Source organism: Mus caroli, chromosome 3 (assembly GCF_900094665.2).
Source record: "Mus caroli chromosome 3, CAROLI_EIJ_v1.1, whole genome shotgun sequence".
Taxonomy (NCBI): Eukaryota; Metazoa; Chordata; class Mammalia; order Rodentia; family Muridae; genus Mus; species Mus caroli.
The window spans coordinates 92,090,813-92,117,480 of NC_034572.1; the positions used below are offsets into that span (position 1 = coordinate 92,090,813).

A 26,668-nucleotide genomic window follows, 5' to 3' on the forward strand; every position below is an offset into this window, starting at 1 on the left:
GAAGGGGCTTTCCTGACTTAAATCTTGTCGCCATTTATCATTTCTGGCCTAAGTTGGGGGAGGACATTTTTTGCTTCATAGAACTTTAGACTGGGAATTTTGTTTTAATGAAACACTTATATTAAATAATGTTTCCCAGTTTATACTCAACCCTATCTTATTTGAGCCTCAAATCAACTCAACCATAGATGAGAATAATGAATATTTAGTAACTTCAGGGAATTCTTGTAAATCATGTAGTTAGTGTCTGACAGCCAGGCCCGGGACCCACATTCTTACATGTCTGCCAGCTCGCCTTTTTATACCACATGCTTCCTGCAGAGCGCCCCTCATCTGGATTCTGTTCCCCATGGCCTGGAACGCTTTTCTCCTGTCTGACTGTCTCTGTTGGCTAGACTTCAGGGTGCCTTCCCCAAAGCTGGGCTGTCCAGGTGTGGCTCTAGTCACCTGTCCCTGTCCCACCTAAGCAGGATGGATCCAAGGGGAAGCTGGCAGAAAGTGTCACTGACACAGCTCAGCCGCCACAGGGGGCCTGTGCCTGCTCACTCAGCATCATACTCTTCCCTGCTTGTTTATTACCCACTCTTCGTATGTTAAGCTTGCTTTCTTTCCACGTTGCCAGAGCAACTGCTCCTTAAAGTTCCCTAAGCTTACCCTGGACGTGGTTGTGTTCACCAGCAGCTCCAGCACTCAGCAGGCTGAGGAAGGACGATCGCCGTTAGTTCAAGGCCAGCCTGGACTATATAGTAACTTCCAAGTCAGCCTGGGCTAAACAAAGTGAGACCCTGTCTCAAACCCAAAACAAAGGCTGACAAACTGAGCTGACTCAGAAGATAAAGGTGCTTGCTGCTAAGCCTGGTGGCCTGAGGTTGTTTGATCTCTGGAACTCAAGAGGTTTAAAAAAAAAAAAAAAAGAATCAATTTCTGAAGGTTGCCCTCTGACCTCTGCATGTATGCTGCTGCACATGCATCATGGGTACACACACACACACACACTCCACCTACCCCCCAAAGTTACCTAAGGTTTGTCTAGAGTACACAGCAGTGAGGAGCAGCCACTCCTTAGTGTGATTTTAAGCTCTGGCTGGCAATGCTTCCTTCCTTAATCATTATAACAGTAAATAGAACCCGTGCTGCGCATGCACACGGGTGTGTCCGCAGTGCACTGTCACTTACACAAGTGCACTTCAGGTTTCTTCTTTTCATCAAAATGAGGAAATAGAACATGTTTTGTTAATGGTGATTTTACAAGGAAGTATGATTTCAGGTTCTGTGGGAGTGCTAAGCGATAGAGTTCAGGGGAGGAAAGGCAGGCTGCTGAGTGTTAGCTGCTAGATGTTCAGGAGAGAGACAACCCATGCACTCGTGCTGTGCACTCCAGGTGTGCCGCTCAGGCCTGAGGTAATGGTGATCTGAAAGCCCTTGCCTACATCCATGCTGTATGGACCATTTATTCAAGAAAACCCTCTTAAAATGCGCTATTGGTCACAGGTGTGAGGGGCTAATTAAAAGTTTGATATGTGAGCTCTCAGAAAACACCAAAGGACCATCATTTTGACTCCTGCAACTGTCCAGACGGGTGCTTGTCTTGGCCCGTGGTTATTGGAGCATGTCCGTGAAGGCTGCTGCACCTAGCTGTACCAGGATGGCGCTGCACTCTGCTCTCTAGGAAGGTGACAGCTGAATCTCTGGTGCTGGAATCCCTAGAACTCCGAGACAGCAGGGTTGCTCCCCAGCAAAGACGGCTTTTCAACATTTGTGTAATCTTCTCATAGGAAACTGGGGAACTCTAGATGTGGTTGCACACAATCCTAGTACTTGGAAGGCTGAGGCAGGAAGATTGTTAGTTCAAGGCCACCTAGACTATGTAGCAGGGTGAGAGAGAGTGGGGGGGGGAGAGAGACAGAGAGAGAGAGAGAGAATGTGTATGTGTCTGTGAGAGATGTAGGGGGAACATAAATCAGTACCTTTGTTATATCTCAAGCAGTGGTGAAGTTTCAAGTCTGAAAATTTGCATATCTGAATTAGAAATTAGGCATCCCTAATAGGTTAAGTTGGTGTGTGAGTATGTGTGTGTGTGTGTATATGGAGGAACAATAGACTTTGGAACTGTGTTTTTGTTTTTGTTTTTCCAGAAAGGATATTCATCTCTGTATCTCTTCTCAGCTGGCAGAGAATAGCCATCTAGAGCACTGCTCAGGCCTCCTGAAAGATAGGTTTAGGGAAGTTGTAGCTCGCTTAATAACCATCTGTGGAGTGACATAGATTGACACACCCAATTACACAAGCCTGGAGTCTGAGAACTGGTGATGTGCAATCATCTCATCCGCATCTGCTGGTCATTATCAACAGCGATAATGGCTCAGCCATTTCTTCAGGGCCACGAAAAAAGACAGGGTAACTCTATCAAAGGTTAAATCAGCTCTGAAGAGAATAGCCTTTCCCACCCTCTTCTTCCCAAACTTCTCTTTAAACATTCTCTTTTGAGAGGTTTTGAAAGAATTCATTTTGTTTCTTGTTTTTCAAATATATGTGTGTGTATATATATATATATATATATATATATATATATATGACTTTATATGAAAAACAAGAAACAAAATGAATATATATATACATACATACATACATACATAGACATGTGCATATACATATGCTGCTCCTTCTGAAAACAGAAAAGATCAAAGTATTGTAGGCCATTTTCTCAAATTGAATTTCTTTGTCATGTGCAAGCTTTTGGTGACATCATAGTGCTTTATTTGTGTGAAGTTATTCACTCTTTTTAGTTTATGGTTTTGTCACATCTGCTATTAAGTCACCTGTGGGCAATTTTCTAATGCAATGCATTTGGGTCACCATGAGTAGGAGGGAAGGAGTCATTTCACAGGGAGGATTTGCATGTGAGAACATAAGCTGTTCTAGTCTGTCCACACTCACAGGGGCATTGGTACCTTTTACAGAGACTGGGCCGTGTGTCTGCAGATACTGAGCCAGGCACCTGTGCGATCTCAGGCCAGCTGGCTCTGTGGGTACCAGGATGAGTTAGGGACAACAAAGCCAGCTTCCCTGTCTGTTCCTCTTTGTAGAACTGGATTGTTACTTAGTTGGCAAAAGTGTGGACTCTTCTTTTAGGAGATATACTGTTGACTCTAGGAAAGTGTGCTAGGATTCACTTCCTCTGTGGGAAGAGGACACACTGTTGCCTTATCATAAAAGTCATCTTACTGTCCCTGAACCATGCATGGTTCTGTGGCTACCTAATGGCACTGCAGGGCTTCTGGCTAGGATGGGAAATAGGCAGTGTCATGGAAAATACTGAGCTTCTCCACAGCTTTCTGTGAGAGGAAGTCCCATGTGGTAGATGATCTCTGATTTTGCCAACTGTAGCTTTGGTGTTTTAAAGTTTATGTGCCTTGTTTTTGGAATGTGTCTCTCTGTACAACACAAATGCTTAATGAAGTCTCATTGTTTTGACAAATGGTCAGACACAAGGGGGTCAGAGCAGTGCTGTTATAGCTGGGACTAAGAGTGTTATGTAGGCAGTGGCGATAGGCTTGTTTGCTGTGTGAGAACTGCTGTAGAATATGAGGAAGCACCCCGAGCCTAGTTTCCAGAAGTCCAGGTAAGGACAATGTGAGCCCAGGGTATGTGCTAGATAAAAAGGCCAAAAAAGCAAAACTCTTTGGAGCCATCCATTTCATTCATTCATTCATATATGCATGCATGCATGGATGCATGAATGACTGGACTCATTCAGCAAATATTTAAGTGCCCACCAGGTGCCAGGAACTGAATTGCTAGGGGTTTTTGAAGAAAATGTTAAAAACCTCCTCTTGTGGGGCTGCAGCGAGCATAGGCCAGCACTGACTTGTTCCTGATGGTTAGTGATGTGTACAGGTAAGCCTGCCCTTTTCTCTTGGGCTTTTGTTTGGAATCCCTGCACTTAGTTACAGTGGCCTCTCTGCTAGACACAGGGTAGCTGATGATGCATTTAATCCTTAGAAAAACCTCAGTGACTTAATCACAATGTAAAAGGTGATGAACTTTGAAGAGGTCATAATTTGGGGCTGAAGGGGTGGCTCAGCAGTTAAGAGATCACTGGCTGCTCTCAATTCCCAGCACCCATATGTCAGCTTACAACTGGCTATAACTCCAGTTCTAGGGAATCTGATACCCTTTTCTGACCTCCTTCTGTATTGCTTACTTGTGGTACATAGATGTATATGCAGATTAAAAAAAAAACACTGATAAACAGAATATATATATGTATATATGTGTGTGTGTGTGTATATATATATATATATATATATATATATATTGTGTGTGTGTGTGTGGAACTAGTTTGCTATGTATCAAACAGCACATTGTAGGAAAAGAGTGGACTCAAGAGAAGGCACCACAGTCATAAGTGTTGTTTGGGGTGTGTATATGTATATGTGGTATAAAGTATATTTTTACCCTAGGTTATTATAAAATGCCAGCAAGATACAGCTTCCTTAGCTGTGGACCCACAGATTGGTGTTAGCAGATTGTGACATTTAGGCCTTAGAAAAACTAGCTTTCCAAGAGCATGGAGATAGCCACACAACACCCACCTGCTCCCTTGATAGTGCTGGGGATGCCTGGGAATCAAGTCTTATCTTCTGCGTGGTGGGAAGTGGTGCTGTGGATGCTTTAGAGATGTTGACAGAGCCTGAAAAGGGAAGCTGACCCTCAGCCCGCGCTGAGTAGGTGAAAATTCGGCCATGGAGTCCCACTGTTTGCAGATAAAGGCAGAACATGTCTCCAGGGAATTCTGGCATGGATGATGGAATGAACGTGATAGCCTTAGTGAACAGCACAGGCTGCGCGTGATGTTTCTGTGTTAGCTCATGTAAATGCTAATTACTTTGGCAGAGGGGCCATCGCTGTTGGGAGTGAGAAGGGCGCCTATCAGCAAGCCCATGTTTCTGTACGCCACCTTCAGTTCCTTCTTTTGTTTCTGCTGAGGTCGGAGCTGTTTTCCTCAGAGCCTGGCTCACCTGGCATGCCCTTCCTCATTTTTCTTTTGCTGCTTCATTAGCCGGGTGACAGTGGGTCCAGTAGAGATGCCAGTGAGTGAGCCCAGTTCATCTCTATGTTTTCCTGGCCTGCCGTGTCCTCTGAAGGGCGTGCATATCCTACGGTGTGGAGTGTTGGGGTGAAAACTTTAAAACAGTATACCCCAAGAAAAACATTCTTTTGAGCCTGTCTGCCAGTGTGTGCACAGTCTTAGGAAAGCTTAATCATGCATTTTTTAGACCGTTCTAACGTTTCCTCCAGCTTCCCAGTGGAGGGTCTTGCGCCTCCCCCATACACTTCCAGGCTACACAGACTTCATTTTGCAGACCACTGATCCTGAAGGTAAGTTGAAGAGTTTAATGCCAAGGCTGTTGACTCTTTCGTTAACTAGATTATCTTTTACTCCCAGTGTTCCTGATGCCCCTCTGCAAAGTAGCTTTTGTGAATGACTGCATGAATTGAGAGGCTACATTTTTGAGGTGGAAAAGATGAGGGTAGAGCATGGACGTGAATTAAGTTGAATCTGTTGTTGCCAGAATACTGTTTTGGATTTTGGAAAAGGAGAACCAGCAGCTCTCCCCATAACAGTCTGGGTTGGTGTTTGCTGTGATTAAGTCTTTCCTTCATATCGTGGTGACTAGCCTGGCTCACGATCCAGAGTTAGAGCTTGGTAAATGTTTATAGAAAAAAAAAAATCAGCCTACTTGAGAGTAAGCTAGAAGTGACAGAGTAATAAAATGGGCGATACATCATCTGAGGGTCCTACTGAAGGCTGCTAGCATCGTACAACGGTTGTAGACTCTCTGTCGGCCTTTCTGTGGGTCCAAAGGGGAGCAGGGCATAAGAAAAATAGACATTAGAGGAAAAACTTGCATCTCAGCGTTTGGAAGCTCAGCAATGTGGGGATTATCAGAGGCCATGGGACACTGAGCAGAAGCAACAAAAGATTATTTTGGTATTGGAAGAATTTTCATTTTTGTGATAGAGCAGGTTGCCATTTGAGATATCAAAAGCAGAATGGAACTGGCTGGCTGTAAGGTAGAAGCAGACAGACTCACGGACATGGGTGCAGTGTAAGAGACATTTTGGGCATTTCTTCAGCCATAGACATGCCAGTCTGTTCAGTGTTAGGGCTGTTTAGCTTATTAATGTCACTGGAAAAACGAGTTAGACTGTGTGCTGAGGAGGCCCAGTGAGCAGTGTCCTAGCCTAGGACAGCGCATGAGCGAGGTCTTCCCAGTGCTGTGGTTTTCCTCCAGCTGAGTAAAGACAGCTGCTCCTTAGACGTGGGGCTTGGCTGCACAATAAGAAGGCACCCTTTGCGTTTCTTCTTGGTTGTCCCCTCCCACCCCCAACCCTTTTGTGCTCTGATACTTTTCAAAACTCTTTGTTTTTAGTTTCCTCAGATTTTTGTCATTGAATTTCTTGAACATTTGGTAGAACATTTCTTGAATTTGGTAGAACATTTATAGAGCGCGCGCGCTTGCTCACACACACACACACACACACACACACAAACACACACATACTATACATGGTGTCTGATACCCTTACAAAGGTCATAATGATGGGCAGGAGAGACAGTTCCCTGGCTGGTAGCATGCTCTGCTCTTTCAGAGAACCGGAACTACATCTGGCTCTCACAACTGCCTGTAACTCCAGTGCCAGGGGATCTGATGCCAGTTTCTAGCCCTTGTGGGCACTACTATTTGGAGGGTCGTGCTCACATGTACAAACCTACACTCAAACACATATACACAGAAGTAAAATATTTAAAAAGTGCCATTAAGAAAGCAGAAAAGTAATGTCTTTAAAACACCTTTTAATTAAGTTTTTTTCATTAAAGAAACTATATGTGTACTGATGTTTTACCTTTCTGCATAATGCAACATGTGTGTTCAGTGCAATGTCCACCGAGGCCAAAAGGAGGCGTCAGATCTCCTAGGACTAGAGTTATAGACAATTGTGAGCTGCCATGTGGGTGCTGGGAATTGAACCTGTGTCCTCTGGAAGATCAGCCAGTGCTCTTAAGTCCTACGACATCTCCCCAGTCCCTATTTTATACAGTTTTAAAGTAGTACAGACATGAAATAAGGTGACACTTTGGGGACAACATATGAAAATGTAATGTACTTTTGTCTTTGGAAGACTTTAGAGTCTGGGGTCCGAGCCATGTGGAAAGAATGAGCCAAGGACTCTTGCAGCATTGGGGGCATGTGGCAGAATTGCTTATTTCCTGCCTTGGGAAGTTAGGCTGCTCTCTGCCGTCTCTGTTCATTCTTTTAATTGGACAGAAGCTGAGCAGATGAAGAAAATCCCCAGCCTCCTATGGCCTTTTGGTTTACCGCATCAGTCATTACCCACTCTCTACAGAGCACGCCACGCTTTTTCCTGGTGAGTGCTCCGTCTTCATTAGCTTCGTTTGCAGATGTGTTTTTTATTTTGGAGGTATTTATATCTAACTGTTTGAACTGTGGATTCTTTGTCCCAGTGAGGGTGACTGTTCCCTGTCACTAGGCTCACCATCTGTAAGAGTAAAGTCTTGTCAAAGTGAGGTATGGTCAGTCATTCCTGAGTTCCAGTTCTGACTCCTGGCTGTTCTCTTCCTTCCCATGCTGTTCTGTTATTGAGAAGAAATGCTGTCTAGCTACAGTCTGATTATCAACAACTTCAGCCTCTCACCTGCTGCTTTCAACTCCATATAGTACCCTGTTTTGTTTTGTTTCCCAGGCTTTCCAGCCTGGGATTGCTGTGGAGGTCGGAGATGGTGATGTGTGTGTCTTCTTAGGGCTTGACTGTCCAGGGTGGGTTTGGAACACAGCACTGTAGCCTCTCCTGTCCTAGGAGCTCCAGGCCTACTTTCACAAGCATGTGGGCTTTGGCAGAGGTGTTCTTCGTATGCATGGCTAATATGTATGTGTCTGTCTGTCTATTTGACGAGACTGTTGTAGTCGCAGATGGTCTTAATGCAAGTTTGTTGTTGTTGTTTTGTATCTAATACAGGATTGGTAGATTAACAAAACAGAACAAACCTAAAACACTGCATTCTAGCCTTGGTTTGGAGTCTCCATCTGTATGGCTATAGGCAAGTCTGTTATTTTTAAAATTCTTTCCTCTTTTGCAAAGTGGTGCTAATATCAATTTGTATGCCTTGCCAGGTTGTAGGGATTAAAGGATTTGTAGGAGGACACCTAGCTGGCTGAGACAGTACTTTATTGTAGCCGTGTATTTCTAGAGCTGGGTGGAGAGTCCCTGCCTGTGAGGAGCTGGGTCGTCTGTCTTAAATACTCTGTACAGGGCTGTTGTCTATGGTCTGTGTTGCTCCCTGGTGCTCAGTCAACGCCAGCTTCAGCTGTGGTTGGAGTGGGTGCCTTTGACCCTCTAGCTATATGGCTTGGGTTGCAGTTAGCTCATTTCTGAAGTTCATGTCCTCAGAGTTCCTCCCTGAGGTCTCCAGTAGCAGGGTTGGGATTGTTTTCTGCTTAAATTCGTGAGGTAGGATGGAGCCCACCGTGCTCAAAGGTCATAATCTTGCCGACATTATAAATTTAGCAGGCCGAAAACCAGGCCACACTGCAGGGGCAGGTAGGAGCTGGAGACTTGGTTTGAATTTTTTTTTTTTTTTTAACTATAAAACGTAGAGTATTTGAGACTTTCCATGGAGACATATTCGGGCGCATAGCCAAAGTGATTACAGTACCCTGGTTTTAATATTGTCGGTGAGGTAATCGTGTGTTGGGAGAGGGGATGCTTGTTTCCTCTCTGGCACTCCACCAAACCCCACCACTGACTCCTTTGTCCCTTTCCTTGAACCTAGGCTTACTTGTACCAGTACCAGTTTTTCCAAGGGATTTGACCCTGGTAATGAGATGAGGTGATGGGAAGGCAGGCCCCAGCCCTGGGCATAGACTGGTGTAACTGATAAACTCCCTCTTAAATCCCTTCAGTTCAATAGGCCTCTCGCTCCCATGTCCTCAGTGGGGTGAATTGTTCTTGAGGAGAGAATTTTAAGAGTGATAAACAAGAGGGATTAAAATGTCCCCTCCACCAGGTCTCTGTGTCCTTATAAAAGGCTATAATAAACTGTCATTTTGCAGGTTTTCCTTGTGCTTTGTGGGCAATTAAGGCCTTGTTTATCATTCTCTTGGTGGGAGATAGAAAATTACTGGTCTCTCCATTCCTTGGGCAGTTCAGCTTAGCAACCATTTCCCAAGCATTGATTGTATGTGTGCCTGTCCTCACAGCTGAGCTGAGTGACGTAGGTGGAGCAGAAAGGGCTTGTGTTTGTTGCCTTAGTCCTAGAACCCACAAGCTTCTGGACCTCTCTTCAGCTCCGAATAGAAGGAATGCCAAGGAAGATGAATGGGAGTTGGCCCTGAATTCACTCTTCTGGATCCTTGAGCTCCCTCAGGACTTGTTAATGACGAGCCGGGGAGGGGGGTGGAGGGGGTGAGGGATGGGGTGGAGGGGCAGCACCACACACAGAACTTACCCTCAGGTCTTAGTTTAGTAATTTAGAGATTGCACTGTCACTGGCGGACTTTCTGAGACCTCCAGGCTGAGCTACTCTTGACCTCTCTAGACTTGAGAATGCTACCAAGGGCATCGTGACCCTGTGTTTGTGAGTTGACTTTTTTTTTTTTTGGAAGCCTGGGGTTTGATGAAGGAGCTCCCTGGCTTTGGGGATCAGTGGCCGCCATCAGTGTCGCCTGCCTCTCTCTGCCCTTGTGCTGATATGAGTTGATTTCTGTGTGAGGAAACACCTGAGGAGAACTGAGAAGTAAGACTAGGGATGGAAGGGCCGGGCTGTGCCCCTTGCACCATCTTCATGTGTACTACAGAGTGGGTGTCTGCCTGCTGGCTCCCTCTGGTCCCCGGATTTGGGCCCTGGGTGTGCTGTAACCCATCTCCACGGTTACTTTTCTGACTGCAAGTCTCTGTGCTGATTTGGAGTGTCAGATATAGGCCAGGGACTTAGGACCTTTTGAGGTTCTTGGACTTAGACAATTCTCAGTGACGTGTGCAGGAATGCTGGGCTTGAATACCATGCACGGGTAAGTGGGGTTCATTTGGTGCCGCAGGTATTGAGCATCAGGGACCGAGATGACCATGTAGCTGCCGACTTGCACACTTCAGAACATATCGTTGAACTCTGTACCGTCACCATTTGCACAGCAGCTGCGGTGTTCCGGTGACTCCTGCCCAGCCCTGGTTCTTGTGAATAGCCCCTGTTCCTACCACACAAGGGTGTTTTTGAAAAAGACCATGAGGATGGACGCTGGTCAGGAAATCTGAGACTAGTCTCTGGATTTTCCCTGCTTGGTTTTGGGAAGTTGACATATTTTGTGATAGCATTTAACAATCACAGGATTTTGTTTTGTTTTGTTTTGTTTTTTTTTCTTTTTAATATAACATTGTGTCTTAGACTTTTTTGAAATCTCCCTCTGGATGAACAAACACTAGACATTGTCTTCTTCACTTAAAAAGCACTAAGAAATTTAAGCTAAAAAGACATTCTGCTTCTTTTGGGGGGAGGGTAGCAAGAAAATTATATATACTTATAATTTTTTCCAGTAAGGGTACTTAAAAGCTTCTATTTAAAATTATGGGGTTTAAAAACTTTAAGTTGTACTTAAAATACTTTTTTTTAAAAAAAATCTTTTAATAGAGAAGGGCTTACTAAAAGTACAGGGAATTGTTGGCAGGCAAAATTTGTCTTGATAAGAGGACAGATAGAGATAGTACAACAGATCAGCTAGAAGGCTGCCCCTTTGAGCCTTTGGATAGGACTTCTTCCTCTACTGAGGCTTTAGCACACTGAGCCATGGGCTTGTAAGCCCCGTGTCTGTCTTTGTTAGTGTCATTTCTTCCCCAGATGGATGTCCATGCTGAGGAAATACACTGGGGCTTCTTGGAACCATACTGGCACCTACTGACCAGTGGATGTGCCAGGAGCAAAAGTGCTCACTGTGAGAGGAGAGCAGGTGTGCGTCCTTGCTCAAGTTTCCTGGACAGTTTACTTTTGAGAAGTTTGTTTTTGCATTTGTTGGTTAGTTGCACATGATTTTGCTTTTGTCCAACTTCTTCAGTCAGTCTCCCCTCCTTGATACCCACGGCTAAAGGTGCACAGGGATTGGGTCGGAGGGAATATCATCATGCACACACATTTTCCTTTATTTTAAAGACTTATTTTAGTTATATGTGCATGTGCCACGTGCACATGAGTGCAGGTACACACCGAAGCCAGAAGAGGGCACTGTATGGGTGCTAGGAGGAGCTGTGTGGCCTCTCAGCCACTTGCTGTCTCTCCAGCCCCAGCTCATGCATGTTTTAAGACAGAAACTTTGAAAGGTGTTTTAGTTTTGCCGAGATAGAAATGTACAAATCTACTTTCTCAAACTTTTATTCTTGTTAAAGGCTAGGATGTGTCTAACTGTCTTCCTCTGTTTATTTTACTTCTCCTGACAAACATAAAATCTGTGTTAGAGTCTCATTTCAGTGTTTCCATGCTCAGTAAAATGGAAGCCTTTGAACATTTTAATCACGGGAGCTGATGGTTGAGTCTGACAGTAGGTTTTTGTCTTAGCTGTTTAGTTTGTTGAATGTCAGTGAATATGCACCTTCCATGGTTCATACACATGGAGATGAGCCATCTCTGTTGTCAACACCACTGCCTTTCAAGAACTTTGCTAGACGTGAAGATGAGAGTACGATACACCTGCCCAAGCCATAGCGGAAGCAACATGGAAGCAAACGATTCAGAATGCAAGCTAGGGAGGGGTCGCATCATTCAGTGCCGTCTAGAGGGACAGCATGTAGAGGTGCCATTAACAGACTGGCATGTCCTGGTTCTTCTGTGGGTTTTCAAACCATACATTGTATATAGTGTAATCTTTAACACGAAAGGGCTGAAACTTACCTAGTTGAACTCATTTGCTTCAGCTCACAATTGGGGTCTAGTTGTTTTTTCTGTAATCCTGATAAGAGAAAAGCAGAGGAGGAGGAGGAGAAGGAGGGGGAGGAGGAGGAGGGGGAAGAAGAAGAAGGAAGAGGGGGAGAAGGAGAAGGAGAAGAAGGAGACCACCACCACCACCACCATTGTATAGTAAACTCTGGTGTTACATAGTACATTGATGATTTCAGGTTTTAGAATCAAGGATTAATATTTCATAGAAATGAATTTCTGTATAAAATGAAAATCCTAGATGCTGGGCATGGCGACTCACCTGAGAGGCAGGCTAGAGCTTTGCCAGGAGTTCAAGGACAGCCTGGATCACACAGTCAGTTTCCGGCCAGTCTGGGCCGGAGTGAAACCCTGTTGCTTCTGTTTTCCCAAACCACAGCAGGTTTCAGTTTTGGGAAATCAGCTGGGACTGGGAGCCCTCTAGATGTCCTGTCTGGATCAGGAATCAGCATATTTTAGGTCAGAAATATTTTCTACTGGTGATCTCTGAAGAACACAGAGATCCTTGACATATTACGGGGAGCATAAAACTCCGTGTCTCCCTGGCTGCTTTTCTCCTTTCTTTTAACCAAGACTGAGTTCAGGAGGGAGACAACTGCTCCCACGGTGCTTCTGTTTAAATGTCACACTTGGGACTTGGAGCTTCTGCGCTTCTGTTTGTTTGTATTTTTTTTTTTCATGGATGACATGCCCCCCCCCCCCGGCAGCTGCCCCCCCCCAAATGGAATAAAAAGCAAAGTGGAAGCTCTTTGTTGTTTGAAATTGAAGGGTGCTGTGAAAATCACTGCATATCCCTGCTGTCTCCGCCTGCCCTCAGTTCTCCTATTTTGGGTAGTAGAAAACATTTTAGAAAACATGGCCGTGTCCACTGGACGGCACTCCTTCCAGAGGCCCTGTGCCAGAAGCAACAGAGGGACACAGCCAAGTCCCAGCCAGCAACCCAGACTTCAGCTCTCAAATTCTGCTACTTGAAATTTGCATAAACGTCGAAGGGAGAAAAGAAGCGCTCTGTGTCACTCTTCTACTTTAGGCTCTGCAGCCATTCAGAGCATTAAACCTCGTCTGAGGGTGCAGCGGATGAGCGCGCTGCAGGCAGAAGGAGCAGGGTATGAAAAGAGTCATGTGAGTCATACAACAGACAGAGGCTTATTTGAAGAGGCTACAAAGCAACAAGTATTGCCAATTTAAAACATTGCTTGTCAGAGCAAGGAGTGAAACACATTGTAGGCTGCTCAGATTACACCGTCTGGGGTACCGGGCTTAATTACTCATGTTTGAGATTCTTAAAACAAAGGGAGGCTTTGAAGCCTGTGATACATAGCTGGCACGGCCCAAAAAGCGCCGGAAAGCCTAGAAAATTGTGATGGGGACTCCATCGAGCCTGGATACCTTCAGTCTGTCTTTCTGAAGATAAATTCCTGGTGCGTTGGACCTGGTAAAGATCACTGACTGATAGGTACCTTGTTGTCTGGAGTGTTTGTATACAGTGGAGGCTAATAAACGTGGATATGAAGCCTCGTCTGGACTGAATGGCTTCGAGGGTCTGTGCTGTTTTGTAGTTCTTTGTAGAGAGGTTTTGACAGTGAGTATTAAGAGGTATACTGAAGGCATCTAATAAAAGCCATTTTTGCTGTGTTTGTATTTTTCTGGAGTCATTTGGCTAGGTCCCTTTCTCTCTGTTCCATCTGTCCCTTCCCTGTAGGCTGAGAGGATGGTGTGTCCAGAGACTGGTTCCTTCATGGTGGGTTGGTCTCTGTGTATTGCTGGTTGAGCACCATGCTTGTGTCTGGAGTGGTCCTTTGCTCAAGTGTAGTATACTGGCTGTACATTTAGTGAATCATTTCTTTTTTATTGCCCCTTTAGGAGGATAGCAGTAAGCTCTGCGTGGCTTGTGTGTTTTATTAGAGGGCTGGTGATGGCATCTGGGAGGAATTAATCCCATTTATTGATATCACACTCTATATTAAATTGTGTCATTTTACTTTGAAGTTGACATGCTTAAACAGGGCAGTTCTTTCCCCTCCCACTTGAAGGAGCAGCTGTGACCTGACCAGGCCTTTGGTGACTTATCCCATCCTAGCCTCCATGGCCTTTCTCTTGTGACTATTGTTTAATCGCGATCTCAATCCCCAAATGTATGTTAGTTTTCTGTGCCTGGGTTCCCGCTCTGCTCAAGTGGGCTTTTCTTTATCTCTACCTGAGAACTTTATGAATTGTTTGTACCTCGTTGCTTGTTGTTTTTTTTTTTTTTTTTTTTTAAAAAATCCACTGTCTAAAGAGGCTTTATTTACAAATGTATGTTAGTTTTCTGTGCCTGGGTTCCCGCTCTGCTCAAGTGGGCTTTTCTTTATCTCTACCTGAGAACTTTATGAATTGTTTGTACCTCGTTGCTTGTTGTTTTTTTTTTTTTTTTTTTCTAGAACATACCACTGTCTAAAGAGGCTTTATTTACATTTTGTTTGTTGTTCTCTGTTTTCCCCTAAAAGAAGCAGAGTTTGTGAGAGTTTGCTGACTACAGTGTCTCTGACATCAGGGCCCTTCATCTGCATGCTTTGTAGATGTGCTGTGTTCTGAATGGGTTTCAGCTGAGTGTGGTGGCACCCACCTTTGATGCCTGCACTCAGGAGGCCGAGCTAGATGGAGCTCTGTGAATTTTGAAGCTAGCCTGCTCTACATAGTGAGTTCCAGGATAGCCAGAGCTACAGTGAGACCCTGTCCCAAAACTCCGAAAAAAGAAAAATTCTAGAAGCTTTCTTCTTCGTTTTGTGTCACACTGCCAAGTGACTGGGCAATGAGACACAAGTCCACTGTCTTGTGTTTGCTTTTCCTTTTATTGTGGGGTGTATGTCCAGAAATACAGACCGTGGTATGAAAGATTGATCGTCCTCTGCTACGGTGTGCAGCTTGAGAGGAAAAGTTGGGCTGGTGTCTCAGACTCCATGTGCTCTTGGATTTGATTGGGGCTGGAGAGCCCGTCCAGGTACTGATTTAACAGGGGCCTCTGATGCATATTGAAGTTTGAAAACTGTGACTGGGGAAATGTTAAAGGTTCAAGGTAGTAGAATCGCAGAAACCAGCCAAGTGGCATTAATTATTAGCCTGGGGTGCCCACCTTTTTTTTTTTTTTTTTTGGTCACTGACTTGGATTGGCTCTAAAGCGAGGCTGTAAAGTTATTTGCTAGATTGCTGGGCACATATTGACTCTAGGTTGTGTGTATTCTATGAATCTGCCACTGCGATGATTTGCCAGGACACCTAAGAGGAAGGAACAGGCTGTGATTTTCTTTTTTCCTCTCCCTGCCCACAGCTGAGTCATGGGTGGCTGGGGTCCTTCTGCTCTCCTGGATAAATTTCTCTTTGTATTCTGCCTATTTTTATGTACTTGTTACAACTTGGTATATTTCGTGGCGCACACCTTTAATCCCAGCACTCGGGAGGCAGAGGCAAGCGTTCGAGGCCAGCCTGGTCTACAAAGTGAGTTCCAGGACAGCCAGGGCTCTATACAGAGAAACCCTGCCTCGAAAAACCAAACCAAACTAAACCAACCCCCCCCAAAACAAAACAAAACAAAACAAAAAAACCAAAAACCAAAAAAAAAAAAAAAACCCAAAAAACCTTTGTATATTTCTTAACACATTATCCCTGTGTGTGGTGTAATGTTTATGCATTTGTGTGTGGTACGTGCACTGAGTGTGGAGGTGAGTGACCTTGTGTGCACACGCCAGGTTCAGAGGGGAGCTGCTGCCTCCCTCTGCTTCTCTTTCCCTGGCTGTCTTGAGACAGGGTGTTAATCTGAGCTGAAGCTCAGATTTGGGGATTAGCCTGGCCATGCAGTAAGCTCTTGGGCTCTGCCTCCATCCCCCTCTTCAGGTTGAGATCCCAGGCATGCACAGCCATGCCTGGCTCTTTGCGTGGGTGCGTGGGTGGGGGTTGGGGGTGGGGTTGATCTCATCTCTTCACTCTTGCACAGCTAGCGCTCTCTAGCTGAGCCTCTGCAGCCTCTTTTATGGAGTGCCACTCCCTGCTGGATTACAGGGGTTCTGGATTACAGGACTCTGCGGGTGGTCAACGTAGATTAGTTCACAGGTAGGGAATGGAGCCCAGTGAGGCTGTCTTGCCTGATACAGGAGGCAGGACTCGGGCTCATGATGGCTTTTGCTTGTTGGAATTCTTGTAGGGGACTGAGCTGGAACGCTCTGTGCCGGTGGAGCAGTCCTTTCCTGAGCTGTTTTCCTTTTTTAAATAAGAGGAAGAGGAAAAGGCAACCAGAGGAGAGCTAATAAAAGTGTCTCAAGAGGATGAAAACATGAGTTTGAGTGCTGCAGTATGGAGGAAATAACCCGACATTACTGTTTTAATTATGGTAGTTGCATCGGAGCTTATCAGTGTGGGAAGAGGGAGCGCTTACGCCTTACAGGGAAGTGGGCCGTGGATGAGAAGATGTCCCATTTCCAGAGTCTGCCTGTTGAGTGCACAGCCCAGTGAGTGCTTCTGTGATGCCAACAGCTGTCGCAGAGATAGGCCGGGCTTAGTGAGAGGCCTGGCTCTCAGGCTCAGTGCTGCCACCAGATAGGATCTGATACCTCATGAGGAAGCCACTTAACCTCTCTGGCCCTCACTTTCCAGCACGTGGTCATAATAACACCCGCTCAACCATGGTAGCAGGAAGTAGCCTGTCTCTGTGCTTAAGAAAAGTCTCTGGGCCTGGTCATCCCAAGCCAGTATTGTATCTGGCTCTGGCTCACTGGTGTGATGATCTCACAGGCTGCCTGCCTATGCTGCTTCTTCAGCTATGACATAGGGTGTGATGAAATGAACCATTTCAGGGTTTTTGTCAAGGCTGAATTAGTTCCCGTATGTACAGTGCCTGATAAATAAACACTTCTAATAGGGTTTTGAATGTCTTGAATGTTAGACTAGGTTCTATCTTGCCTTCCTAGTAGTCCTTAGGAGTCTTGATGTATCTTTGGTGATGAAAATTCCACTTCTAAAAGCTGAACATTTGGATGCTGAAAGCACCTGGGTAGACATCTTCCTCTCCTGGCTGAAATCAGTGCAAGTTTTGGGGTATGGCCATTTCCCTACCCACGCTGAGTCTGCTGCTTTGGAGAGCCTTTCCTGCTAAAGTCTTTTCCTTGTCTCTCAAGGGGCGTCTGTGTGTCCGTAAATATGAAGTTAGTTTCTACTTTGTTTACTTCGTCCCTTCTCCCACCGTCTCCAGTGACCACCTTCTCCTTGCTTTTTTTTTTTTTTTTTTGTGAAATGAGACGTTATTGTAGTCCCTTCTCCACAGATGTGGTTTCTCCTTTTTTCTGGGTCCTGTTAGTGAATGTTGATGCTTTTGGCTGCTTGCTAAAGTGGCCCATTTTATTAAATCGTAACCTGAAGCCAAGCAGCTCCTCCTATGGTCAACCACTGTCCACTCAGATCAGTGGTAGACCCTTGTGTGCTTTTCTGAAGTGTCTAAATCCTAAAAGGATCACAGCCTATTATGGTTGGTACAGCTTTAACAATCTCATTGTCACTAGGACATGTGTCTGCCAGACATATGGAGGCACAGAGAACTAAGGACATACAAGACCATGAGAGGAGACTGTGAGGTGAACTGTGTTCCTGTGACGTGGGAGCCAAACACTGACTAGTCAGTGAAGTCTCGAGGGACGTGCTGTGATGGGGGAAAGAAAAGCTTTCTCTTTGGATCCCACTTTGCTGTCAAAGGGCCGTGACTGGTGCCTGATTTCTGATTCCACTTTGTCTTTTATTTCAGCTTTGCAGTGTCGAGGCGGTCAAGAGCCCTGTGTAAATGAAGGGACCTGTGTTACCTACCACAACGGCACAGGCTTCTGCCGGTAAGTTCTTCTGTAATCATCTCTCTGACAGTAGGCCCTGGGCAAGGTGTGTTTGGGCTTTTTAAAATTTCAATACTTCTGTGAAGTGTTGCTGGCTCTTAGATCTTCTGATGTAGTTTTTGTAGGTGGTGAGGATGGAAGGGCGGGCTGGTTGTTAGCGAAATGGTTGAGGAAAGTAAGTCACTATCCTGCCATTATCTTTATCATTGTGAAAGGGTTTTAGTGAGTGGCTAGTAATATATATTGAGTATTTCTTTTATTTTTCAGTGTAAGAGATAGCCTTAGAATCTTTTCTCCCTCCAATACCAGATATGATCATGTTTTTAAGTCATACCAAGTAGATATACTCTAAATGAATGTCAAGTAGTCATTGGAAAACTTTAATCCCCCTGTTTAAAAAGTCCAGTTCTGAAGGCGAGACTGTGGAGCAAGATGTATATGAGCTTGTAGGATGGAGGAGGGGCCGGTCTATGGGTGGACCACACGGGTAGGAGGGGATCGGACCTGGAAACTTTCAGTACCTCTTGATTCAAGAACACTTCCCTTCTGTTTTTCCAACTGTCTAATCTAGCCTACTTTTTTTGTTTGAGACAAGCTGTGAGATAATTTCATACACAGCTTTTTCCCCACTTCTTTTATGTATTGTTTTCTTATTTTAAAGACAGGGTCCCACTATCTAGCCTTGGCTGCTTAGAACTCCCTTTGTAGACAGGGTTGGCCTTGAACTCACAGAGATATGCCTGCTTCTGCTCAGAGTCCTTGGATTAAAGGTTTGCACCACCAAACCAAGCTACCTTTCTTACTGATGGCATATGTTTTTTACCTCAGATGTTTTAGTGCTAAGGTAGCTCCATTCTCTTTACATCAGGGAAGTAAGATGTGTATAGGAAATTGCCGGTCCTTTTTCTTTTGTCCTTGTGACCCCCTTGATTCTGACCTTAGGCTCTGCATTCTTTAATGTCCTAGGAGTTTCAGAAAGATGGTCAGAAACAGTTTTCTTCAACAAAGTGAAAATATTTTAAACTGTGATGACAGTCAAATTTAACATTGGTTTGTTTGGATTGGAATTAAGATAGCATCGGAAATGGAAGATTATATAACTGATTGTGGCTACTCACTTGAGTCTTAGCCAGGAAAACTACCCGACATGGTGCACTCTCCTCCACATGGAAGATACTAAGGGAAGGAGTTCAGTACCTCAACTGGACGCCACAGTTTGTCTCTCGCAGCATCTGCTGTGTGGTTGCTTACTCTGTTCTAACTGGCACGATGTGTTTACCCTCTGAGCCTCTTCTTAGTACCCGACTGTGGGCATTTTTGCATAGCTAATAGCTAGCATGGTGCCTGCTATGTAGGGACTGTAGAGCAAAGTGTCTTGTGCCTTCTTCAACAGCAGCAGGTCTCAGCCTTCCTAATACTGCCACCCTCTAATATAGTTCCTCATGTGTGGTGACCCCCCTCCCACCATAAAATAATTTCATAGCTGCAATTTTGCTACTGTTATGAATCATAATATAAATATCTGTGTTTTCCAATGGCCTTAGGTGACCCCTATGAAAGGGTCATTCAACCCCAAAGGGGTCACAACGCACAGGTTGAGAACTGCTGTTCTAGGACACTGCCGACAGACACCTATTTACCTCAAGTGAGACACTGAAAATGGAACCAAGAATTGATGCCACTTAAGTCTAGCTAGTCCACTGGGGTTCCGTATTGGAGCACAGGCCACTTAAAGGCCAGCTGCCACACTGAAAAGCTCACCAACCGTGTGACAAAATCTAGAGAGCCTTAACTCACACAACTTGCAGGAGGTGAGCCTGCTTTCCCCACCAGCTGATGGTTATTTTTGTAACCCTGGAGCAGGGCTTTGCAAATCCTCTGGGTCCCAAGCTTCTTATGCCTTGTGAGTTTCATTAGCTGCATCTTACCAGCCCCTCCTACCTTTGCAGAATAAATGTTTCAATTGGGAGGAAACAGCCACACAGGATCCTTGAGTAAAAAGGTCCACACACACAGATTTCAGCACATGTAGTCATTTCCATGTCTCTTATCTGTTTATCTTAACAAGATTGATTTTCCCCTGGGAATTTTACTTGCTTTGTGTGGCATTGGCCTGGCGGAGAGGCAAGCTGGTTGGGTGTAATTGGACTTACTGAGCTATGCAGGGGGAGTTTCACATACATGCTGGTCTGCGTATGGTCTGATGTGAGAGGGGAGGCATCAGGGGGAACAGAGGCTGAGCACTGGAGAGGACACAGAAGGTCACTTTTTAAAAAAAGATTTATTTATTATTTATTTTATATGTAAGTACACTGTAGCTGTCTTCAGACACACCGGGAGAGGGAGTCAGATGTCATTAAGGATGGTTGTAAGCCACCATGTGGTTGCTGAGATTTGAACTCAGAACCTTCGGAAGAGCAGTCAGTGCTCTTAATCGCTGAGCCATCTCTCCAGCCCAGAAGTTCACTTTTAGGGAGAGGCAGTTGCTAGCCTCAGACTTGAAGCATGGCCAGGGAGGCGTGGTTGTACCTGGCTTCAGGAAGAAGCCCCGTATAGTGACGTGCATGCTAGAAGTGGTGTCAGCCTGGGACACTCTGTGGTGAGTACCGTTTGTCCCAGTACTTGACAGGAGGCATATTAAGGGTGATCTTTGTGGGTTCAAGATCAGCCTGATTTACATAGTGAGTTTCAGGCCAGCCAGGGTCACACAGCAAAGAAAGTAGGTTTGGAAAAGGAGGCCTAAGGGCGAAAGTTGGCAGAGCCATCCTTTTGGGAGACCAGCAAGAAGCCTGGGCAGAGTGCTCTCCTCTCCCAAGTGTCCACCGTGTCCTCAGGAGAGGTCGCGGGCGTGACTGACCATGGGAGAGTGGCAGTGCAGCCTAGGCTGAGCACATTGCTCTCTGGCTCCTCAGCATCATCTTAAGTAACAATGGCGTGTACTCACGGCACTTGTCAGCATCCTTCACCGCCCCCCACCCGAGGGATAAGGTATGCCAGTTTGTTCAGTAAATATTTTCACAACATAGTACGTAAGTATTCCAACACTTAGAGGATTATGAAAATTACATCAGATGCGCAGGGCATGTGATTGTCTTTTTATTTTTTTCCCTGAGGTTGCTTAGTGGATTAAGGAAACAGAGTTGAAGCCAAGTTCCTTCTGTAGGGGGTAGGGTGGGAATTGGGAGAAAACTGTTTTAGAGTGGAAGCTATCCCAGAACCTGCTAAGGTGGCATTATCCTGCTGATTCAGCCAAAACCTAATGATTGTTTATAGAAATTATAGAAATCCTCAATAAGATCACATTGACAGATGCGGATAAGTACTTTCAAAGATAGGTTTTGTGCACAGCTCAACTGTGTGGCTTTTTTCTCCCCCTCCCCCCTGCTCCCCCCCTTCGCACTGTGATGAGCCCAAGGACCCTGTCAGACTGTGATGCCAGGCAAGGGGAACCTGTGCAATCTTGCATAAAACTCAATTACTGCTGCTAAATAGTCGCTGTCAGCTCTTAATAAAGTCCTCTCACTACTTAAAGTTAAGACATTTTATTCTCTCCCTGTCCTACTGGGAGGTGTAAATATATAATTAAGTTTGGATGTAATTAATCACTTTCGAGTTGTTTGTTCCAAGCTTTCAAGTATAAACCACGCAAATCCCATTTTGATTAAAAATCACGGGCACTGCATGTGTGCTAGCCTGTCGGGTGTAGGTGAGGTCATGAGTTACCAGTCAGGACGTTTACTCTAAGGATGTATTTATCCTTTGTTATATACGGTCTGAGGTACCAGTGGTTACATTTCTGCCCGCTGCTCCTTGTCTTCACTTAGGGCTCACGTTTGCTTTTCTTCACTCTTTGAAATGACTGACTGGACACTGGATGATGCATTCGGAGTGTTTATCCCAATAGAGCTTCGTGGGAGTGGGTCTGTTCCATCCCTGGCGGATCACTTTGATCCCACTGAGGCTATGTTACATGGATTTGCTTCTGTTTCACCCTTACTGCTGGGAGATGGCCCACATGGCCAGATGTGACCCTTCAGAGGACTGCTGTGGAGCGTGAGGGGTTGACCAAGCCTGGGATGTTCTTATCAGGCCCTCTATTCTGGCAGACTTGAGTTCTAAGGAGGAACTAACTGCCTGTCCAGTCTTTACAGCCATCCAACTCTTTCTCTTGGGTCCTGTATTCTCCTCTTCTGCCCGTCAGAAGCCATTGAAGGGGAAGTATTTTCAGAGTTGTGTTCAGGCTTGGAGCTCCTCCTCCCGGGTCTTTTCTAAGGTTTTGCCTTTCAAATTCTGTTTACCTCTTTGGTTCCTGGTGCCCCCACCCTGCCCTGTCTCTGTTAGCGAGATGTCCACGGCCACTTGCTGTCTCTGTTAGAGAGATGTCCTTGGCCACTTGCTTTTTTCTGTAGCGCTGCAGGATATTCATGTAGAGCAGCTTGCAGAGGGAAAGCAGCTAACTGTGGGATTCTCACAGTTTGCGTCTGTGCGCTCTCAAGTCCTGTGTCCCTTGTAGTTTTCTCTAGTGCCTTTAATAGTGCATTCTGACTTGATAATTGTTATGAACAAGAGAGTTGTTCTGATGTGATTGTTGCTGTTCGTAAGGGTGCAGATTGAGATCGTGAAGGGTCCTTCACCCTTGCCTGCCAGGTTGAGGTGCCTAGCACAGTACTGGGAAAGGGAGGAAAGGACACATGCGAAGCCACACAATTTCAGAGTCCCTGAGGATGGGGGCTTACTCCTGGGAAACTCTAGTTTGTATCTAAAAATTACATTTTTAAGTGCATGATGATGGATGCAAAATGTTATAAAATACAAGCTGTGTCACATTTTATCCAAACCTTGTTGCTAGCTGCAGTAAACATTAGCAACTAAGTATTTTCTTTGCCAGGATTAGGAGTGATGTTGGTGGTCCAGGCATCTGAAATCCATCCAAGAAAACTGGGCGGGTTGCCTTCATTGTCTTCCTAACACGTTAGGTATCACAGCAGAGAGCAGAGGAGCCAGACTCCCCCAGAACTCAGCTCTGGATGGAGGCCCTAGCCTAGTGCTTGTGCCGCGGTGGTGGTCTCAGAAGGGTGTGTGCCACTGTGGCCAGCTCAGCCTTCGTTCCTTTCGTCACCTTCTCCTGAGTGCATGCATTGCTGTGAAGGGTTGCTGAGGATCAGAGCCATGGAGTGGACTGTCCACTGCCAATTGCTTGCTTGCTTCCCTGCCAAGCTGGTCCTGCCAGCCTGGTTCCTTCATGTTGGGTGCCCTAGTTACCAGAACATCATGTTTGCATAGGTTCTCTGGAAGGTGATAGCAGAGTTAGCCATACCTCTGTAGGTATGGCTTCAATTTTTTTTCTCCACCCTCTTTTTTAGAGTCTTGCAGATATTAAGTGAAGAGTGGTATCTTTAGCTTATTTAAAGCCGTTCACAGGGTAAGGTTTCTTCTCTTCTTAGCGTGGTGCCTAAGAATGATTAACTCCGAGAGTTACATATTGTGCAGGCAGCGATGGCTCCGTGGTTAAAAGCACCTGCTGCTCTTGCAGAGGATCCAGGTTTGGTTTCAAGCACCCACATGGTGGCTCACAACCATCTGTATGTAACTCCAGTTCTAGGGCACCTGAAGTCATCTTGGGCCTCGAGGCCACCAGGCTTGCAGGTGGTACACAGATACATAGATGCAAAACACCCCTACACATAACGTAAAAAATAAACACATCTTGAAAAACCTAAGAGTGACTTATTGCAGTTTGTGTGTACCACAGGCAGCGCCACATGCACCGCTCAAGTCTGTGGTAGCAGTTGCAATTAATTGATATTGTTATTTCATTCTTCTTTGGAAAGTCACCCAGCCTTTACCAGTCCACTGGATGACTTACAACAGTCCCGAGAAGCCCTGCAGGGCTCTTGTGAGGTGTGGCGAGAAATAAAGTTAGGCAGGAAACAACGGAATCTCGTATGGTCTGTTCAGAGTGAGCTGGGGCTATGGTGAGTGGGGAGAGCCACAGCCTCAGGTGTGGAAGTCAGGGCACTGCCTGAAAACTCACTCATCAGTCGGAGATATCTTGGTTCAAAAATATCAAAGTTAATGCAAAAAATGGTGAAAAATCTTAACATTCTAAATAAGGAGATTAGCAATACCCATTACTGCCTTAGCCCCAGGCTCCAGTGTGGCTCAGCCTGGTGCTTGTGAGTGGATTAAGTCTTGGAAGAGTCCTGTCTGGTAACATGCAGAGAACATAGATTTCTATGCCAGATAGACTGAGTCTGAGTCTACTTCCTGCTAGCAATCAGATCTTTGGCAGTGTAACGGTTCAGTGCTAGCTGATTGTTCTGGACCAACTCTGACATCAGTTCAGCTGTTTATATGAAATGCATGCTAAATTCTTGTTTTATCAGTCAGTATATGGATGCTCAGAGATTTTGGATAATTTACCCAAAATCTTAAAACTTTCTTTTTTAACTGATTCAAGAGGAACTCTTGAAAAATGTGCTGTCTTTGTCTCAGTTTACCTATCAATAAAATGGAACCAAATTGTATATTAAACTGAAAGCTCAAACAAGACTGCCCCCAAAAGAAACTGTGACACTTGAAAACATATAACTACTAGACTATGATTAAATCTCTGCTTTTATTAACTAAAGTTTATGTATTTATTTACTTATTTTTATGTGTGGGCATGCATGTGCCGTGGCATGCATGCTGAGGTGAGAGCCAGTTCTCTCTCATCATGTGGGTCCCAGGCCCTCAGCGCAGGCTGTTAGGCTTGGCCGCAAGCACCTTTATCTGATATGCCTATTTTCTGGCCTTTTAGTGCTTGCTTTGAAAGCAGAAATAGTGGTTTTAGGTAGGCCGCAGCATCTCACTTAACCATTTACTACTGGCTTCTAGCTAGCCTAGGTTACATGGGTGAGCCTCTACTAGTGCCTATTGCCATTATGTAGATGAAATATAAAGAGAAAGGCAGTGGAATGGGGGGTGGAAAATATTGTTTGTGACTGAGCTTTTCAGTAGAGAAAACAAATGAACAAAACCTTGAACCTCCCCATTTCCTGACTGGGGACTGGCAGGTCCAGAACCATTTTACACAGCCATGAATGACACTGAGATGGACGAAGCCCCGTGGCATGGCTGCTTGGATGTTGCTGCCAACACAGAACTACTTGTTAAACATGGCACTTGGTGTTTGCACATGAATTACCTATGTACGGTTGGTGTTTCCATCAAGGCTGTACCTTGTCTAACTGCCATTCCAAAGCGAGTTTTATTCACACGGTCCTTTCAGAGTCCTTTAAGCTGTCTGTCTGTCTGTCTGTCTGTCTGTCTGAAGAGTCTTCCATTACAGCCTTGACCACCAGTTTCTTACCAGCGCATGGTAAGAGAGTCCCCGTGCGCTATCTAAGTCCCCTTTATGCTTTTGGCTGAACCAGTCAGTAACCATTGTTTGATAGGGAAGTAGAGTGCCATCCGTAGGCTCTGCCTGAATCCTGCTGCCCGTCTTGGGTAGCTGCCAATAAATTAAATCAATTAATTTTGGCTCACAAAGCTGGCATTAATAGATTGGAATTTAGCTCAGCTTCTTTGAACACGGCCTCCAGGTTAACCATAATCCTGGGTGAAGTTGCTCATTGTTCAATCGTAGCTTGTCAGCGCCATCACTTCATGTAGGAACCCCCCTGACTCCCCACTGCTCTTCCCTGGGGAGAAGAATGAGAAATATTTCCCTTCTAGAGAAGCTTAATTAAATTCTTCATTTTAGTTTTGCCTATATTTGCCCTTAGTCACAACTGAATGGAAATAGAATTATTCAGAGATTTGCAAGCTTATTTTGTTAAAATAGCATAAATATGTGGGCATGATGGACCCTTTCCTCAGTGCTCAGGGGTTGGAATTCCCAGGAAAGGAGTGTCTCGTCTCCCCCTTGTTGCATGCACACAGATGCAGGAATGAGCGAGCGTGCGTGCGTGTGCACATGTATTAGGAGACTGTGTTGTTTCCAGGTTTTTGTTTAATTTGAGTTCTATTTTATATCTCATGAAATGCAAGGCAAATTAATATTTCTCTTCAATTTCACTATACTTTCTAGTTCATATCTACTGTTAGTGACCTCCCTGAAGACGCAGGCAGCCATCTGGGTCTAAGGTCCTCGGATAGGAACATCCGGCTTCCCCTTCTGATGCCGCAGCTTCTGTTTAATATCTCCTTTCAGAAATAGTCCACATGGCCTTTATGAGAAGGGCTTTAGGAAAGAGGAGCGAAGGCAAGGGCAGTGGTGATAGCTGGCATTGCTCAATGACTACCGAATCACACCCTTCTGCCCGCTTCCCCTCCTGTAGGAAGAGAAAGTTCATGAGAACATTGCCTGCCTTGGAGTCTAAGTGGCACCGGAAGCCTTTAATTCCACACTCCTGTTCCAGAGAGGTGCTTCCTCTGCTTGACTGTTCGTACTTCTCAGTATCTCTGTCACACAAGGCAGCTACAGACTGTTTTATTCAAATATGAACAGCCCATGTCCCCCTTAGCAAGGACTCGGAGGACTGCAGCCACACATGCCAGACAGAGGCTTCTCAGGCCTTTCAGGCCTTTCTGTGCTGGGTCGTGTGAATATGTCTCCAAATATGTCTCCATCTTGGTTGCTTTTTCTGTCTAAATTCTAGTTCATGTAATGTTTCACTGAACCAGTGTGTGGACCAGTCGGGTTTCAAGCGACAGTTAAGTGGTTTGGACAAACATCCCTTGAGCACATGTTAGCAATGAGCGTGTGGAGGTGGAGTGGCCAGCGTGAGAGGCTGGGGAAAGGGCCCAGGCACAGGAAGAGAGGGCAGCT

At 45.3% G+C, this 26,668-nt stretch overlaps 1 protein-coding gene across 2 annotated transcripts in view; it reads left to right on the forward strand.

The window, feature by feature from the left end:
* Positions 1-26,668, forward strand: part of Notch2 (notch receptor 2) — a 170,818-nt gene that overhangs the window by 50,755 nt on the left and 93,395 nt on the right. For both annotated transcript variants that reach the window (XM_029475637.1, XM_021157432.2), the window contains exon 2: positions 17,772-17,853. In XM_029475637.1, the coding sequence (XP_029331497.1) occupies positions 17,772-17,853 (82 nt within the window). The remainder of the gene's footprint in view (positions 1-17,771; positions 17,854-26,668) is intronic.